The 14,752-nt window shown below is 44.5% G+C and overlaps 2 protein-coding genes across 11 annotated transcripts in view; one reads left to right on the forward strand and one right to left on the reverse strand.

Annotated features, from left to right (window-relative positions):
* The window catches only part of LOC139583845 (GTPase IMAP family member 4-like), a 796,172-nt gene that overhangs the window by 216,628 nt on the left and 564,792 nt on the right, over positions 1 to 14,752 (reverse strand). The window lies entirely within an intron of this gene.
* The window catches only part of LOC139583842 (voltage-dependent L-type calcium channel subunit beta-2-like), a 148,777-nt gene that overhangs the window by 86,132 nt on the left and 47,893 nt on the right, over positions 1 to 14,752 (forward strand). For 7 of the 10 annotated variants that reach the window (XM_071415381.1, XM_071415380.1, XM_071415385.1 and 4 more), the window contains one exon: positions 13,478 to 13,597. In XM_071415381.1, the coding sequence (XP_071271482.1) occupies positions 13,478 to 13,597 (120 nt within the window). Of the gene's footprint in view, positions 1 to 9,448; positions 10,173 to 13,477; positions 13,598 to 14,752 lie in introns of those variants that run through there. The other 3 variants (XM_071415382.1, XM_071415389.1, XM_071415383.1) reach the window with 2 other exon arrangements.

A 14,752-nucleotide genomic window follows, 5' to 3' on the forward strand; every position in this document is an offset into this window, starting at 1 on the left:
AGGGGACAGGACGACTGCACCGTATTGAGGGGAGGATGGATGGGGCCATGTATCGCAAGATCTTGGCCAACAACCTCCTTCCCTCAATAAGAGCATTGAAGATGGGTCGTGGCTGGGTCTTCCAGCATGACAACGACCCAAAACACACAGCCAGGGCAACTAAGGAGTGGCTCTGTAAGAAGCATCTCAAGGTCCTGGAGTGGTCTAGCCAGTCTCCAGACCTGAACCCAATAGAAAATCTTTGGAGGGAGCTGAAAGTCCGTATTGCCCAGCGACAGCCCCGAAACCTGAAGGACCTGGAGAAGGTCTGTATGGAGGAGTGGGCCAAAATCCCTGCTGCAGTGTGTGCAAACCTGGTCAAGAACTACAGGAAATGTATGATCTCTGTAATTGCAAACAAAGGTTTCTGTACCAAATATTAAGTTCTGCTTTTCTGATGTATCAAATACTTATGTCATGCAATAAAATGCAAATTAATTACTTAAAATTCATACAATGTGATTTTCTGGATTTTTGTTTTAGATTCCGTCTCTCACAGTTGAAGTGTACCTATGATAAAAATTACAGACCTCTACATGCTTTGTAAGTAGGAAAACCTGCAAAATCGGCAGTGTATCAAATACTTGTTCTCCCCACTGTACCTGTGTATGTATTTCAAGGCCTACCTTCAAACTCAGTGCCTCTTTGCTTGACATGGGAAAATCAAAAGAAATCAGCCAAGACCTCCGAAAAATGGTAGACCTCCACAAGTCTGGTTCATCCTTTGGGAGCAATTTCCAAATGCCTGAAGGTACCATGTTCATTTGTACAAACAATAGTACGCAAGTATATACACCATGGGACCATGATTTATACAGCCGTCATACAGCTCAGATAGAAGACACGTTCTGTCTCCTAGAGATGAATGTACTTTGGTGCGAAAAGTGCAAATCGATCCCAGAACAACAGCAAAGGACCTTGTGAAGATGCTGGAGGAAACAGGTACAAAAGTATCTATATCCACAGTAAAACGAGTCCTATATCGACATAACCTGAAAGGCCGCTCAGCAAGGAAGAAGCCACTGCTCCAAAACCGCCCAAAAAAAGTCAGACTACGGTTTGCAACTGCACATGGGGACAAAAATTGTACTTTTTGGAGAAATGTCCTCTGGTCTGATGAAACAAAAATAGAACTGTTTGGCCATAATGACCATCGTTATGTTTGGAGTAAAAAGGGGGAGGCTTGCAAGCCGAAAAACACCATCCCAACCGTGAAGCACGGGGTGGCAGCATCATGTTGTGGGGGTGATTTGCTGCAGGAGGGACTGGTGCACTTCACAAAGTAGATGGCATCATGAGGCAGGAAAATAATGTGGATATATTGAAGCAAAATCTCAATACATCAGTCAGGAAATAAAAGCTTGGTCGCAAATGGGTCTTCCAAATGGACAATGATCCCAAGCATAATTCCAAAGTTGTGGCAAAATGGCTTAAGGACAACAAGTCAAGGTATTGGGTTGGCCATCACAAAGCCCTGACCTCAATTCTATAGAATATTTGTGGGCAGAACTGAAAAAGCTTGTGCGAGCAAGTTGGCCTACAAACCTGACTCAGTTACACCAGCTCTGTCAGAAGGAATGGGCCAAAATTCACTCAACTTATTGTGGGAAGCTTGTGGAAGGCTACATGAAACGTTTGACCCAAGTTAAACAATTTAAAGGAAATGCTACCAAATACTAATTTAGTGTATGTAAACTTCTGACCCAGTGGGAATGTGATGAAAGAAATAAAAGCTGAAATAAATCATTCTCTACACTATTATTCTGACATTTCACATTCTTAAAATAAAAGTGGTGATCCTAACTGACCTAAGACAGGGAATTTTTACTAGGATTAAATGTTAGGAATTGTGAAAAACTGAGTTGAAATGTATTTGGCGAAGGTGTATGTAAACTGCAGTATATATATACCGGGGCAGCTCTAGCAGGGCAGAAATTTGACAAACTGACTTCTTGGAAGGCTGGCATCCTATGACAGTGGCACGTTGAAAGTCAATGAGCTCTTCAGTAAGGCCATTCTACTGCCAATGTTTGTTATTGGAAATTGCATGGCTGTGTGCTCGATTTTATATGTCAGCAACAGGTGTGTCTGAAATAACCAAATCCACTCATTTGAAGAGGTGTAAACATACTTTTGTATATATAGAGTATATATTTTGGTGGAGGAGGAATAATGGTCTGGGGCTGTTATTCATGGTTCGGGCTAGTCCCTTTAGTTCCAGTGAAGGGAAATCTTAGCGCTACAGCACACAGTGACATTCTAGATGATTCTGTGCTTTCAACTTTGTGGTAACAGTTTGGGTAGGCCCTTTCCTGTTTCAGCATGCCAATGCACAAAGCGAGGTCCATACAGAAATGGTTTGTTGAGATTGGTGTGAAAGAACTTGACTGGCCTGCACAGAGCCCTGACCTCAACACCATCGAACACCTTTGGGAAGAATTGGAACGCCGACTGCGAGCCAGGCCTAATCGCTCCAACATCAGTGCCCGACCTCACTAACGCTCGTGGCTGAATGAATGCAAGTCCCTGCATCAATGTTCCAACATCTCGTGGAAAACCTTCCCAGAAGAGTGGAGGCTGTTATAGCAGCACATGGGGAACCAACTCCATTTCTCATGGCTTATTAGAGCTGTTCTTGACATACTTTTACCAAATAGGGCTATCTTGTGTATAACAACCCTACCTTGTCACAACACAACTGATTGGGTCAAACGCATTAAGAAGGAAAGAATTTCCACAAATTCACTTTTAACAATGCTCACCTGTTAATTTAAATGCATTCCAGGTGACTACCTTATGCAGCTGGTTGAGAGAATGTCAAGAGTGTGCAAAGCTGTCATCAAGCAAATGGTGGCTACTTTGAAGAATCTAAAATCAAAAATATATTTTGATTTGTTTAACACTTTTTAGTTTACAACATGATTCCATATATGTTATTTCATAGTTTTGATGTCTTCACTATTATTCTACAATGTAGACAATAGTAAAAATAAAGAAAATCCCTTGAATGAGTAGGTGTGCCCAAACTTTTGACTGGTACTGTATATATTTGTTTATTTATTATTATGCCCCTACCCCCGTCTCCCCTGGTTGGAGAACTTGGTGGAAAATATTACAATTCCATATATATAAAGTTTATTTCCTAATCGCACTGGACTCCAAGTGTATCGGTCAACCAATCAACCACTCCAATCTTGATTCCAACTCTTAGATGTCCACAGACTAACCCATCTTTCCTGTACACTAGCATTTTACTATTTCCTTTTGCAATACATCTGTCTGTTTTGCGTACATCCAATCTAACCTTTGCAGATGATAAGTTGTAGCTTATCTCAGAGCATTCTTATATTCTTAACCTTGCAGGTAGGCTACATTAGTGATGCATGCTAAAAGTGAAACCCCATAAAAAATCTGTGCATTGTTATACATTCCTGCTGGCGTGACACATTATTCCGAGCGTATTAATGAGCAGAAAATGCCAGCGATGCACTTTTCCCTTCTGCTCTTCTCTTTCTGAGGAATACTGGGAGGGCTAGAAAGCCACCGACTGTCCCGCAAGAGAGGAGAGGAGAGGGGAGCGCAGTGCTGTGATGGGAAGGTGTTATAAGGTGGAGAGAGAGGGGGAAAGTTGGAGGGAGAGAGAGGGAGAATGCGGAAACTAGGGGAGGGGGAGACAGAGAGGAGAGAGAGGCAGTGGGATGGGGATGTGAGGGAGAATGGAAGATGAGTATAAGTGAGAGAGAGAGACAGAGTGGAGAGAGTGTGCTAGCAGAGGGCCAGGGAAAGGGGAAGAGAGGGGGCTAAGGTGTGTGGAGAGGTGAACAAGGAGTGATGGACCATGATCAGTCTGGCTTCGGAAGACTAAATCATTTGACATATTTTTTATTTATCCTTTATTTAACAAAGCTTTATTTTCAATCATTTGATGTAACATGATGGTACCTCAACTCTATTTTAAAACGGCGTACACCTTTTAGAATAACCCCTATTTTCCAGGTAATAGCTACCAATGCTTATAACATAGAGAAAACAATTGCGATTCCCCAGTGATGTGTGTATGCCCTCTTCTGAAGGGAATGCTGACGTTGCCCTGGGGCTGAGGCTACTACCTACCTCTGTACAGCCCAATAGCCGTTCGATGTATGTAATTAGCCGTAGTGATTTGTGCTGTTCTAATGCGCTGACCGTCATGTGACCGCCATATGTAGCGATGGTTTGGGGCTTTGCAGGCAGAGCAGCCCAGGGGGATCAATAAGTCCATTACAGCAGACCACAGGAGCACCGCCGTCCCACACACACACACACACACACACACACACACACACACACACACACACACACACACACACACACACACACACACACACACACACACACACACACACACACACACACACACACACACACACTGGGACCCTAAAGCAACATTGACTCCATCGCCATACACACACACACATACATACACACACACACACTCACGCACATACATACATACATACACACATGATGCACGTATGCGCACAAAAACAAAACCACCCCTCTCTCCCTCACTCTCTCCCTACCCTCTCTCTGTCCTCAGGGTGGCTACAGTGAACTCTCCATGCTCTGTTCTCTAAATTCTCAGTGTGTGAGTAGGACCTTAGGGCAGCTGTGTCATGAAGCCAGAGGCTCTCTCTGTCAGACTGAGTCTATGTCAACCTCCCTCACTGGCCACTGTGCCCAGTGTTCACAGATTGACACAAGCCCGGTCTGAGGGCCCCTTACTCTGGGCAGTGGCAGTGGGCACCTAGCTCTACATGGAAAACATCTGTGCCGCGCTCTGGAGGCGAGCACACTTCCCATCACACTAGCTCACCCCGATTAGACAATGTTCAAGCCATGTGTGACAGACACAATGCCCTGGAATGTCGCTTCACCTAAGACGATACACTCAGCGTCAGCAATAGCATTTGGTAGAGGCTTTCGCGACAGTACCGCCTGCTCTTATTTTCATGGAACCTGTTTCACTTGAGGTGCAGTGTAGTTAGGCAACTATATATTTGTTGTTGTTGTCATGAAACTGTATATTTTCTCTGCTGTTTTTACAAGTTATATTAGCTCCATCTAAACTAGCCTGGTCCCAGATCCGTTTGTGCTCTTGCCATCGCCATTGCTCATTGTCAAGCCAAACATGATCACACAAACAGACTGGCACTCAGGCTACATTTGAAAGTATTCCATACAGTAGGCCAATTTGTAATGGATGTTGTAATTGTACATAAAACTTGCTACTTGCATAGTCATTCCAATCTGTGTCTGTCCAAATCTGAATATGACTGTGGTAATTGCCTTTGTTGACAGGCTAATTGGTCTTAACGAGCTAAAATTATATTATTTTCTCCGCCAGCCTTTCTTTTCTTGTAGGACACAGCTAAATCAGCACGTCATCTTCAACACTAGGCTTCGTCCCAAAAAGCACCCTATTCCCTATATACTGTAGTACACTACTTTTGACCAGAGCACGATGGGCCCTGGTTGAAAGCAGTGCACTTAATAAGGAATAGGGTGCTTTTTGGGACGCACACCCAGAGCTGGTTGAGGTGACCCCTGGGCAGATGGAACTGTCATTGATGTCATTGATTGGTTATGATAAGCAGGACTGATACGCGTGTCATATCCATTGCTGTGCGGTTAGCGGTTAGCGTCCCCTAGGGGAATGACTGCTAGCCATTAGACAAACCGCTAAACCCATCTCAGTGCTGACGTGCATGGTGGGGGGACCACTGACCTCTTCCTGCTCTCCTGACCTCTGCTGACCTCACTCAAGGTTACACAGTGTAACCCTGCTCTATAATGGGGTTGCCGACCTGTTAGTCCTGGATCAGTTTCACTGTTCCAATCTCTGACTCAACCAGTTACCATTAGAGAGATCTCATCCCTAATTATCACCCCTTTCTACATCACGCCCCAAGCCAACACCACTCTGGCACTCAACGACCTGTATGGGGCCACAAAGAAACAAGAAACCGCTCACCCAGAGGCAGCGTTTCTGGTGGGCGGAGACTTTAACGCAGGGAGACGTAAAACCCTCCTACCTCACATCAACCAACACGTCTCTTGCGCCACTAGGGGCTCTAAAACTCTAGACCACTTTAATTCTACCCACAGAAACGCATACAAGGCCCTCCCTCGTCCGCCCTTCGGCAAATCTGACCATGACTCCATTCTCCTGCGTCCTGTGTATAAACAACAGCTCAAACAGGATGTACCCGTGATGCGCTCAATACGGAAGAGGTTGGATGAAGCAGACGCAAGGCTACAAGACTGTATTGCTATTACAGACTGGGATATGTTTTGGGATATCCGCGTTGGGCTAAAGGCTGGAGCTACTGCTTACAAGGAACGGGACACTGACATGGAAGCATACAAGAAAGCCCGCAACGACCTCCGACGAGACATCAAACATGCAAAAGGACAATATAGGAGGAAGGTTGCATCCTACTACACCAGCTCAGACGCTCGTTGTATGTGACAGGGCTTGCAGACGATAACAGATTGCAAAGGGAAACCCAGCCATGAGTTGCCCAGCGATGCAGAACTCCCAAACCAGCTGAATGCCTCCTATGCCCGATTCGAGGCATATAAATAACACTGTGCCTTGAATGAAAGCCCCTGTTTTTCCGGATGACTGTGTGATCTCGCTCTCAGTGGCCGGTGTGAGCAAAATGTTTAAACAGGTTAATGACCACAAGGCCGCCGGGCCAGACGGAATACCAGGGCGCGTTCTCAAAGCATGCGCACACTAGCTGGCAAGTGTCTTCACAGACATGTTTAATCTATCCTTGTCTCAGTTCCCAAGAGCTCCAAGGTAACCTGCCTAAATGACTATCAGCCTGTAGCACTCACATCTGTAATTATGAAGTGCTTTGAAAGGATGGTCATGACACACATCAACACCATCATCCCAGGCACCCTTGACCCACTCCAATTCGCATACTGCCCCAACAGATTCACAGATGACACAATCTCAAATGCACTTCACACTTCCCTCTTCCACCTGGACAAGAGGGGAAATAGCTATGTGAGATTGCTGTTCATAGACTACAGCTATTCAACACTATAGTCTTCTCCAAACTCATCTCTAAGCTAGGGCTCTGTTCTTTATTTGACATCTATCCTGATGCCTAGTGACTTTACCCTGCCTTCATGTACATATCTACTTCAAATACCTCGTACCTCTGCACATTGATATGGTACTGGTACTCCCTGTATATAGCTCCAGATTGATCTGGTACTGGTACTCTCTGTATATAGCTCCACATTGATCTGGTACTGGTACTCCCTGTATATAGCTCCACAGTGATCTGGTAATGGTACTCTCTGTATATAGCTCCACATTGATCTGGTACTGGTACTCCCTGTATACAGCTCCACATTGATCTGGTACTGGTACTCCCTGTATATAGCTCCACAGTGATATGATACTGGTACTCCCTGTACAGTTGAAGTCGGAAGTTTACCTCCCGGTTCGCCAAATACATTTAAACTCAGTTTTTAACAATTCCTGACATTTAATCCTGGTAATAATTCCCTGTCTTAGGTCAGTTAGGACCACCACTTTATTTTAGGAATGTGATATGTCAGAATAATAGTAGAGAATTATTTATTTCAGCTTTTATTTCTTTCATCACATTCCCAGTGAGTCAGAAGTTTGTAGGCCTCCATGCTCGCACACACTTTTTCAGTTCTGCCCACACATTTTCTATAGAATTGAGGTCAGGGCTTTGTGGTGGCCACTCCAATACCTTGACTTTGTTGTCCTTAAGCCATTTTGCCACAGCTTTGGAAGTATGCTTGGGGGTCATTGTCCATTTGGAAGACCCATTTGCGACCAAGCTTTAACTTCCTGACTGATGTCTTGAGATGTTGCTTCAGTATATCCACATATTTTTCTTCCTCATAATGCCATCTATTTTGTGAAGTGCACCAGTCCCTCCTGCAGCAAAGCATCCCCACAACATGATGCTGCCACCCCTGTGCTTCACTGTTGGGATGGTGTTCTTCGGCTTGCAAGCCTCCCCCTTTTTCCACCAAACATAACGATGGTCATTATGGCCAAACAGTTCTATTTTTGTTTCATCAGACCAGAGGACATTTCTCCAAAAAGTACGATCTTTGTCCCCATGTGCAGTTGCAAACTGTAGTCTGACTTTTTTATGGTGGTTTTGGAGCAGTGGCTTCTTCCTTGCTGAGCGGCCTTTCAGGTTCTGTCGATATAGGACTCGTTTTACTGTGGATATAGATACTTTTGTACCCGTTTCCTCCAGCATCTTCACAAGGTCCTTTGCTGTTGTTCTGGGATCGATTTGCACTTTTCGCACCAAAGTATGTTCATCTCTAGGAGACAGAACACGTCTCTTCCCTGAGCGGAATGACGGCTGTGTGGTCCCATGGTGTTTATACTTGCGTACTATTGTATGTACAAATGAACATGGTACCTTCAGGCGTTTGGAAATTGATCTCAAGGATGAACCAGACTTGTGGATGTCTACAATTTTTTTTCTGAGGTCTTGGCTGATTTCTTTTGATTTTCCCATGATGTCAAGCAAAGAGGCACTGAGTTTGAAGGTAGGCCTTGAAATATATCCACAGGTATACCTACAATCGACTCAAATGATAGCAATTAGCCTATCAGAAGCTTCTAAAGCCATGACATCATTTTCTGGAATTTTCCAAGCTGTTTAAAGGCAAAGTCAACTTAGTGTATGTAAACTTCTGACCCACTGGAATTGTGATACAGTGAATTATAAGTGAAATAATCTGTCTGTAAACAATTGTTGGAAAAATGACTTCTGTCATGCACAAAGTAGATGTCCTAACTGACTTGCAAAAACTATAGTTTGTTAACAAGACATTTGTGGAGTGGTTGAAAAACTAGTTTTAATGACTCCAACCTAAGTGTATGTAAACTTCCGACTTCAACTGTATATAGCGCCATTCTTGTGTATTTTATTTGATTCCTCGTGTTGCTATTTTACTTTTAAACTCTGTATTGTTGGGAAGGGCTCGTAAGCATGCATTTCATGGTAAAGTCTACACCAGTTGTATTCGGCACATGTGACAAATACAATTTGATTTGATTTGAAATATCTGTGCAACATTTCATGTTTGCATCTGTGCATAGATCAATGCATAGTTTACAAACATGACACACGCACGCGAACAGGCCCTCTGTATTGGGCAGCGATAATCACAGCGGAGACACCCGAACAGATAAAGGAACTGTGAGGAGGAACAGGGGAAAATGAGAGAACAAGCAAGGAGGGAGGGGGAGCGATACGGAAGGGAGCCAGAGAGAGAGAGAGAGAGAGAGAGAGAGGGGAAGAGACTGAGAGACAGGCAGAACCACAGAGGTAGAAACAAAATGCAAGAAATCCGTTGAGAGAAAGCGAGAGAGAGTGTGGGATATATATCTTTACAGGCTAAGGAGAGCTGAGATTGCATGCAGCAGGCACCACCTAAGTAGCAGCAGTAGCATTGAAATTAGCATCCTCACACTGATCATCCAGGATCCAGGCAGGCGTGCTCTTATCTGTCCCCGAGGAAGGAGCATGGCAGCCCAGCCTGTGGACGAAGGACAACAGGGCTGGGGCTGGAGCTGGGGCTCGGGGACTGAGGCATGAGAAGCAGGGGAGAGAAGCAGCATCGCGGCCGCCCAGCTCACACTCGCCAGGCGGCTTCAGCACCAACGCCGGCAGATAGACTAGGCTAGAGGAGAGGCAGGCAGCTGCTGAGATTGGAGAGCTCATGTGGACAGCGTAGCAGCACCAATAACGGTAGTTGGAGCATTACATGTATCAGTAGCTTTTGACCTAACAGTAGCAACAGCAGTAGCAGGAGCAAAGGTAGCACATCTGTTGCTACAGTATTGGCAGCCACACCAAAGGTAGCCCTAACAAAGGTAGCTTTCACAGCACAGGTAGCCATAGCTGTGGAGGTATTCGTAACAATAGCAGTCCAGGTATCTTTAGTCATAGTAGGGATACTTAACAGTGGCCCAGGACACTGAATGACAAGTGTGACTAATGAAGGCCACCTGGATTCGGCTGCTGAGCAGATCCAAGGGAGGTCGCGTCAAGAGCTCCGATGACTGTGTAAGCCGATTATTCAAGCATGCTTCCTTTATCTCCTGTTTTTGTGTGTGTGCACGTTTGTGTGTGCGTGAATGTATGTGTCTGTGGGTGTGTGTACTGAATGTACATCATGGCATGTACCTGTGCGTGCCTGTATAGGGGTCAGGGGGTGGTATTGTCATGCTGCGTTAGTGATAATAAGGGTTAGTGGGCTGTCCGTCATCACTGTCAGAGGCCTCATTATGTCATCACCTCTCTCTGACCCACTGTGCTGTAACTCTCTTGGTCAGACCCCTGCTTTACTCTGGACATAATGGGAATGATGGATTTAACAGTGTCAGTCACATGAGGATACAAGGATACATGAGGTTGGTGTGGTTGGTGTGGTTGTATGTTATACTGTAGCCTAGTCCATGTGTGTGTGCGTGTGCGTGTGTGCGAGTGTTTGTGTGCGTGTGTGCGCAGGGTTGGGGAGTAACTGATTACCTAAAAAATGCTAACAGTAATCAGTTACATTACCAGCACATATTTTGTAATGAGATTACAGATACTTTTGAAAAACTAGGGGTTGGGGAGTAACTGATTACCCCAAAAATTATAACAGTAATCAGTTACATTACCAGCAAATCTTTTGTAATCTGATTACAGGTACTTTAGAAAAACTAGATTACTTCTTGGATTACTTTAACATTCAGAAAGGATGTTTGCAAATCGAATGTAGTGACACCTTTCTGTTTTCTCAATGACATTCAATTCAGCATTGAAAAAAAGCACAACGTTTGTTCCGCCTGAACGAGTCTGACCACAAGCCAGAGACCACTCTAGTGACACACCACATGTGTTTGATGGATCCTTTTTTGTCTTCTTCGAAGGGGAAAGTAATCCATAAGTAAGTGAGAGTAATCATAGGTCACTAGTAACTGTAACGGATTACATTTGGAAAGTAACCTACACAACCATGTGCAGTTGGCTCGTGCGTGCGTGCGTGCTTACGTGCGCGACTATGTGTACACGTGTGTGCATAGCTACTGTGATGGTGAGGTGTGGGTACTGAAAGTATTTTTAGGTAGGCTTTAACGAACGAGGTAAGACACCGATTTCCAAAGCATTAAGCAAAATGCATGAAACATAAGCAGTGTCTCAGATAAAGAGTAGAGAGTTATTTATAGACGGTGTCTCAGGTACAACGCAGGAGAGGAAACACGGATAGCTAATGAGCAGTGTCTCATCTACAGATGAAGGATCTTGATGTGAGCCAGTTTGCTACAGCAGTAAAATGATCCTGTAGCAACAGGAAAGGTCAATTATTAAGTGGATTATAATTCATGGATATTTTTTTGTGGGGGTTACGGGATGCTTGGGTAGTTTTAAATCAGCCTGGTAGAGTTTGAGGTTATTTCTTTTTATTTTGAACCCAGACAGAGGAGAACAGAGAGCAGTGTAATGGTGCAGTGAGGATCTTGTGTGGCTGGCAGTGGCATGCCTCTCTGTGCAGGTAAGAGAATGCATCACCCTTCCTTCTGTTCAAAAAGCCCCTCTGAGTCTGACAATAACAAAACAGGGCTATAAACATACTGGGCTGTCTGCCCGCGTTGTAGCTTTGCAGAGTGTGTGTGTGTATGTGTGTGTCTGAACGTGTGCGTGTGTTCCAGCTTGCCTGTGCCTGCCTGTGTCTGCCTGTGTGTATAAATTGTGTGATTCCGACTGTGAAGCATGGAGGAGGAGGTGTTATGGTGTGGGTGTGCTTTGCTGGTGACACTGTCAGTGATTTATTTGGAATTCAAGGCACACTTAACCAGCATGGCTACCACAGCATTCTGCAGCAATACCCCTTCTCATCTGGTTTGCGCTTAGTGGGACTATCATTTGTTTTTCATCAGGACAATGACACAAAACACACCTCCAGGCTCAAGGAGAGTGACGGAGTGCTGCATCAGATGACCTGGCCTCCACAATCACCCGACCTCATCCCAATTGAGATGGGTTGTGATGAGTTGGACGCAGAGTGAAGGGAAAGCAGCTAACAAGTGCTCAGCATATGTGGGAACTCCTTCAAGACTATTGGAAAAGCATTCCTCATGAAGCTGGTTGAGAAAATGCCAAAAGTGTGCAAAGCTGTCATTAAGGCAAAGGGTGGCTACTTTGAAGAATCTCAAATATAAAATATGTTTTGATTTGTTTAACACTTTCTTGATTACTACATGATTCCATATGTGTTATTTCATAGTTTTGATGTCTTCACTATTATTCTACAATGTAGAAAATAGTAAAAATAAAGAAAACCCTTCAATGAGTAGGTGTGTCCAAATTTTTGACTGGTACTATATCTATATATATTATTCTACAATGTAGAAAATAGTAAGAGAGGAGAGAGAGAGAGACAGAGAGAGAGAGGGAGCTCACATCATGGAAGACAAACCTACAGCTATAGTACACTATAGTTACTGATGTGTCCTGAGGCTATGTGTGATAGTGGGTGCCCCGCTGCTTTATGAGAAGCAGGGGAATGTCCATTTTGAAACATGCATCCAATTAGCTATTGTGATTTCTTTCTGCCTCTCCTCCCTCTGGGTTTGAACATTGTGTGATTTAGACGTGTGTGCCTGTTCACTAAGTTCACTAACTAGGCTCTGATGCTCTCCGAAGATTCATTGTACCTCTGGCGTTGAGTGTGGTCAGTACTTTATTTGTGGTCTCATAGTGTTTTTTACTCGTTTTTTTGTTTTTGACAGAAACCCCTCTCCAAAAAAAAATAGGTCTTCTGCTTGAGTTTCAGTGAGACACTGCTGAACAAGGCAGCAATGTCCATTGGAAACTAGTTTACCAGGAATTGTCTTCAAATCTGGACCTTTCAAACTGTGATGCCTCACTGACAGCAGGGGCATGGTGTATAGATTCTGTGACAGTGAGTGTTGGTGTGTCTGATGAGTGTGAGTCTGAAGAGTTCATCTCTTGTGTGATGTTGAGGGCTGAAGAGTAAGTCTGTTGTTTGATGTTAAGATCTGAAGAGTAAGTCTGTTATTTGATGTTGAGATCTGAAGAGTAAGTATGTTGTTTGATTTTGAGATCTGAAGAGTAAGTATGTTGTTTGATGTTGAGATCTGAAGAGTAAGTCTGTTGTTTGATGTTGAGATCTGAAGAGTAAGTCTGTTGTTTGATGTTGAGATCTGAAGAGTAAGTCTGTTGTGTGATGTTGAGGGCTGAAGAGTAAGTAGGTTGTTTGATGTTGAGGGCTGAAGAGTTAGTCTCTGTTGTGTGTTATTGAGGTCGGATGCGTTAATCTGTCATGTATCTTTCCTTAATGTGTGTTTCCCTCTACTCTGCAGGGTTCGGCGGACTCCTACACCAGCCGTCCATCAGACTCTGATGTTTCCCTGGAGGAGGATAAGGAGGCAGTGCGACGAGAGGCAGAGCGGCAGGCTCAGGCACAGCTCGAGAAGGCCAAGGTACTACACTCTCTCGCTCTCTCTCTCTCTCTCTCTCTCTCTCTCTCTCTCTCTCTCTCTCTCTCTCTCTCTCTCTCTCTCTCTCTCTCTCTCTCTCTCTCTCTCTCTCTCTCTCTCTCTCTCTCTCTCTCTCTCTCTCATCAGTAGCCACTCACATGCCTTTGAGCCCCTCTGTCTGACTGCACAGCTCTAATCAGCTCTACAGGCTGTTCCCAAAACACACTCTGATAGCAAACCAACACTGTCTGTCTGCCCTCCTCCCCTCAATCACCTCAGAGCAATACCAAAGTGTCAGTGATACACTGGAGTCAGCAAAACGGAGAAAAACACAGAGGGAGAGTGACAGAGGGAGAGAGAGCGACATATATAGAGTGAAAGAGAGAGTGACAGAGGGAGAGAGAGCAACATATATAGAGTGAAAGAGAGAGTGACAGAGGGAGAGAGAGCAAGATATATAGAGTGAAAGAGAGAGTGACAGAGGGAGCGAGAGCAACATATATCGAGTGAAAGAGAGAGTGACAGAGGGAGAGAGAGCAACATATATAGAGTGAAAGAGAGAGTGACAGAGGGAGAGAGAGCAACATATATAGAGTGACAGAGGGAGAGAGAGCAACATATATCGAGTGAAAGAGAGAGTGACAGAGGGAGAGAGAGCAACATATATAGAGTGAAAGAGAGAGTGACAGAGGGAGAGAGAGCAACATATATAGAGTGAAAGAGAGAGTGACAGAGGGAGAGAGAGCAACATATATCGAGTGAAAGAGAGAGTGACAGAGGGAGAGAGAGCAACATATATAGAGTGACAGAGAGAGTGACAGTAGGAGAGAGAGCAACATATATCGAGTGAAAGAGAGTGACAGAGGGAGAGAGAGCAACATATATAGAGTGAAAGAGAGAGTGACAGAGGGAGAGAGAGCAACATATATCCAGTGAAAGAGAGAGTGACAGAGGGAGAGAGAGCAACATATAGAGAGTGACAGAGGGAGAGAGAGCAACATATATAGAGTGAAAGAGAGAGTGACAGAGGGAGGGAGAGCAACATATATAGAGTGACAGAGGGAGAGAGAGCAACATATATCAGAGTGACAGAGAGAGTGACAGAGGGAGGGAGAGCAACATATATAGAGTGAAAGAGAGAGTGACAGAGGGAGAGAG

Source organism: Salvelinus alpinus, chromosome 8, assembly GCF_045679555.1.
Source record: "Salvelinus alpinus chromosome 8, SLU_Salpinus.1, whole genome shotgun sequence".
Taxonomy (NCBI): Eukaryota; Metazoa; Chordata; class Actinopteri; order Salmoniformes; family Salmonidae; genus Salvelinus; species Salvelinus alpinus.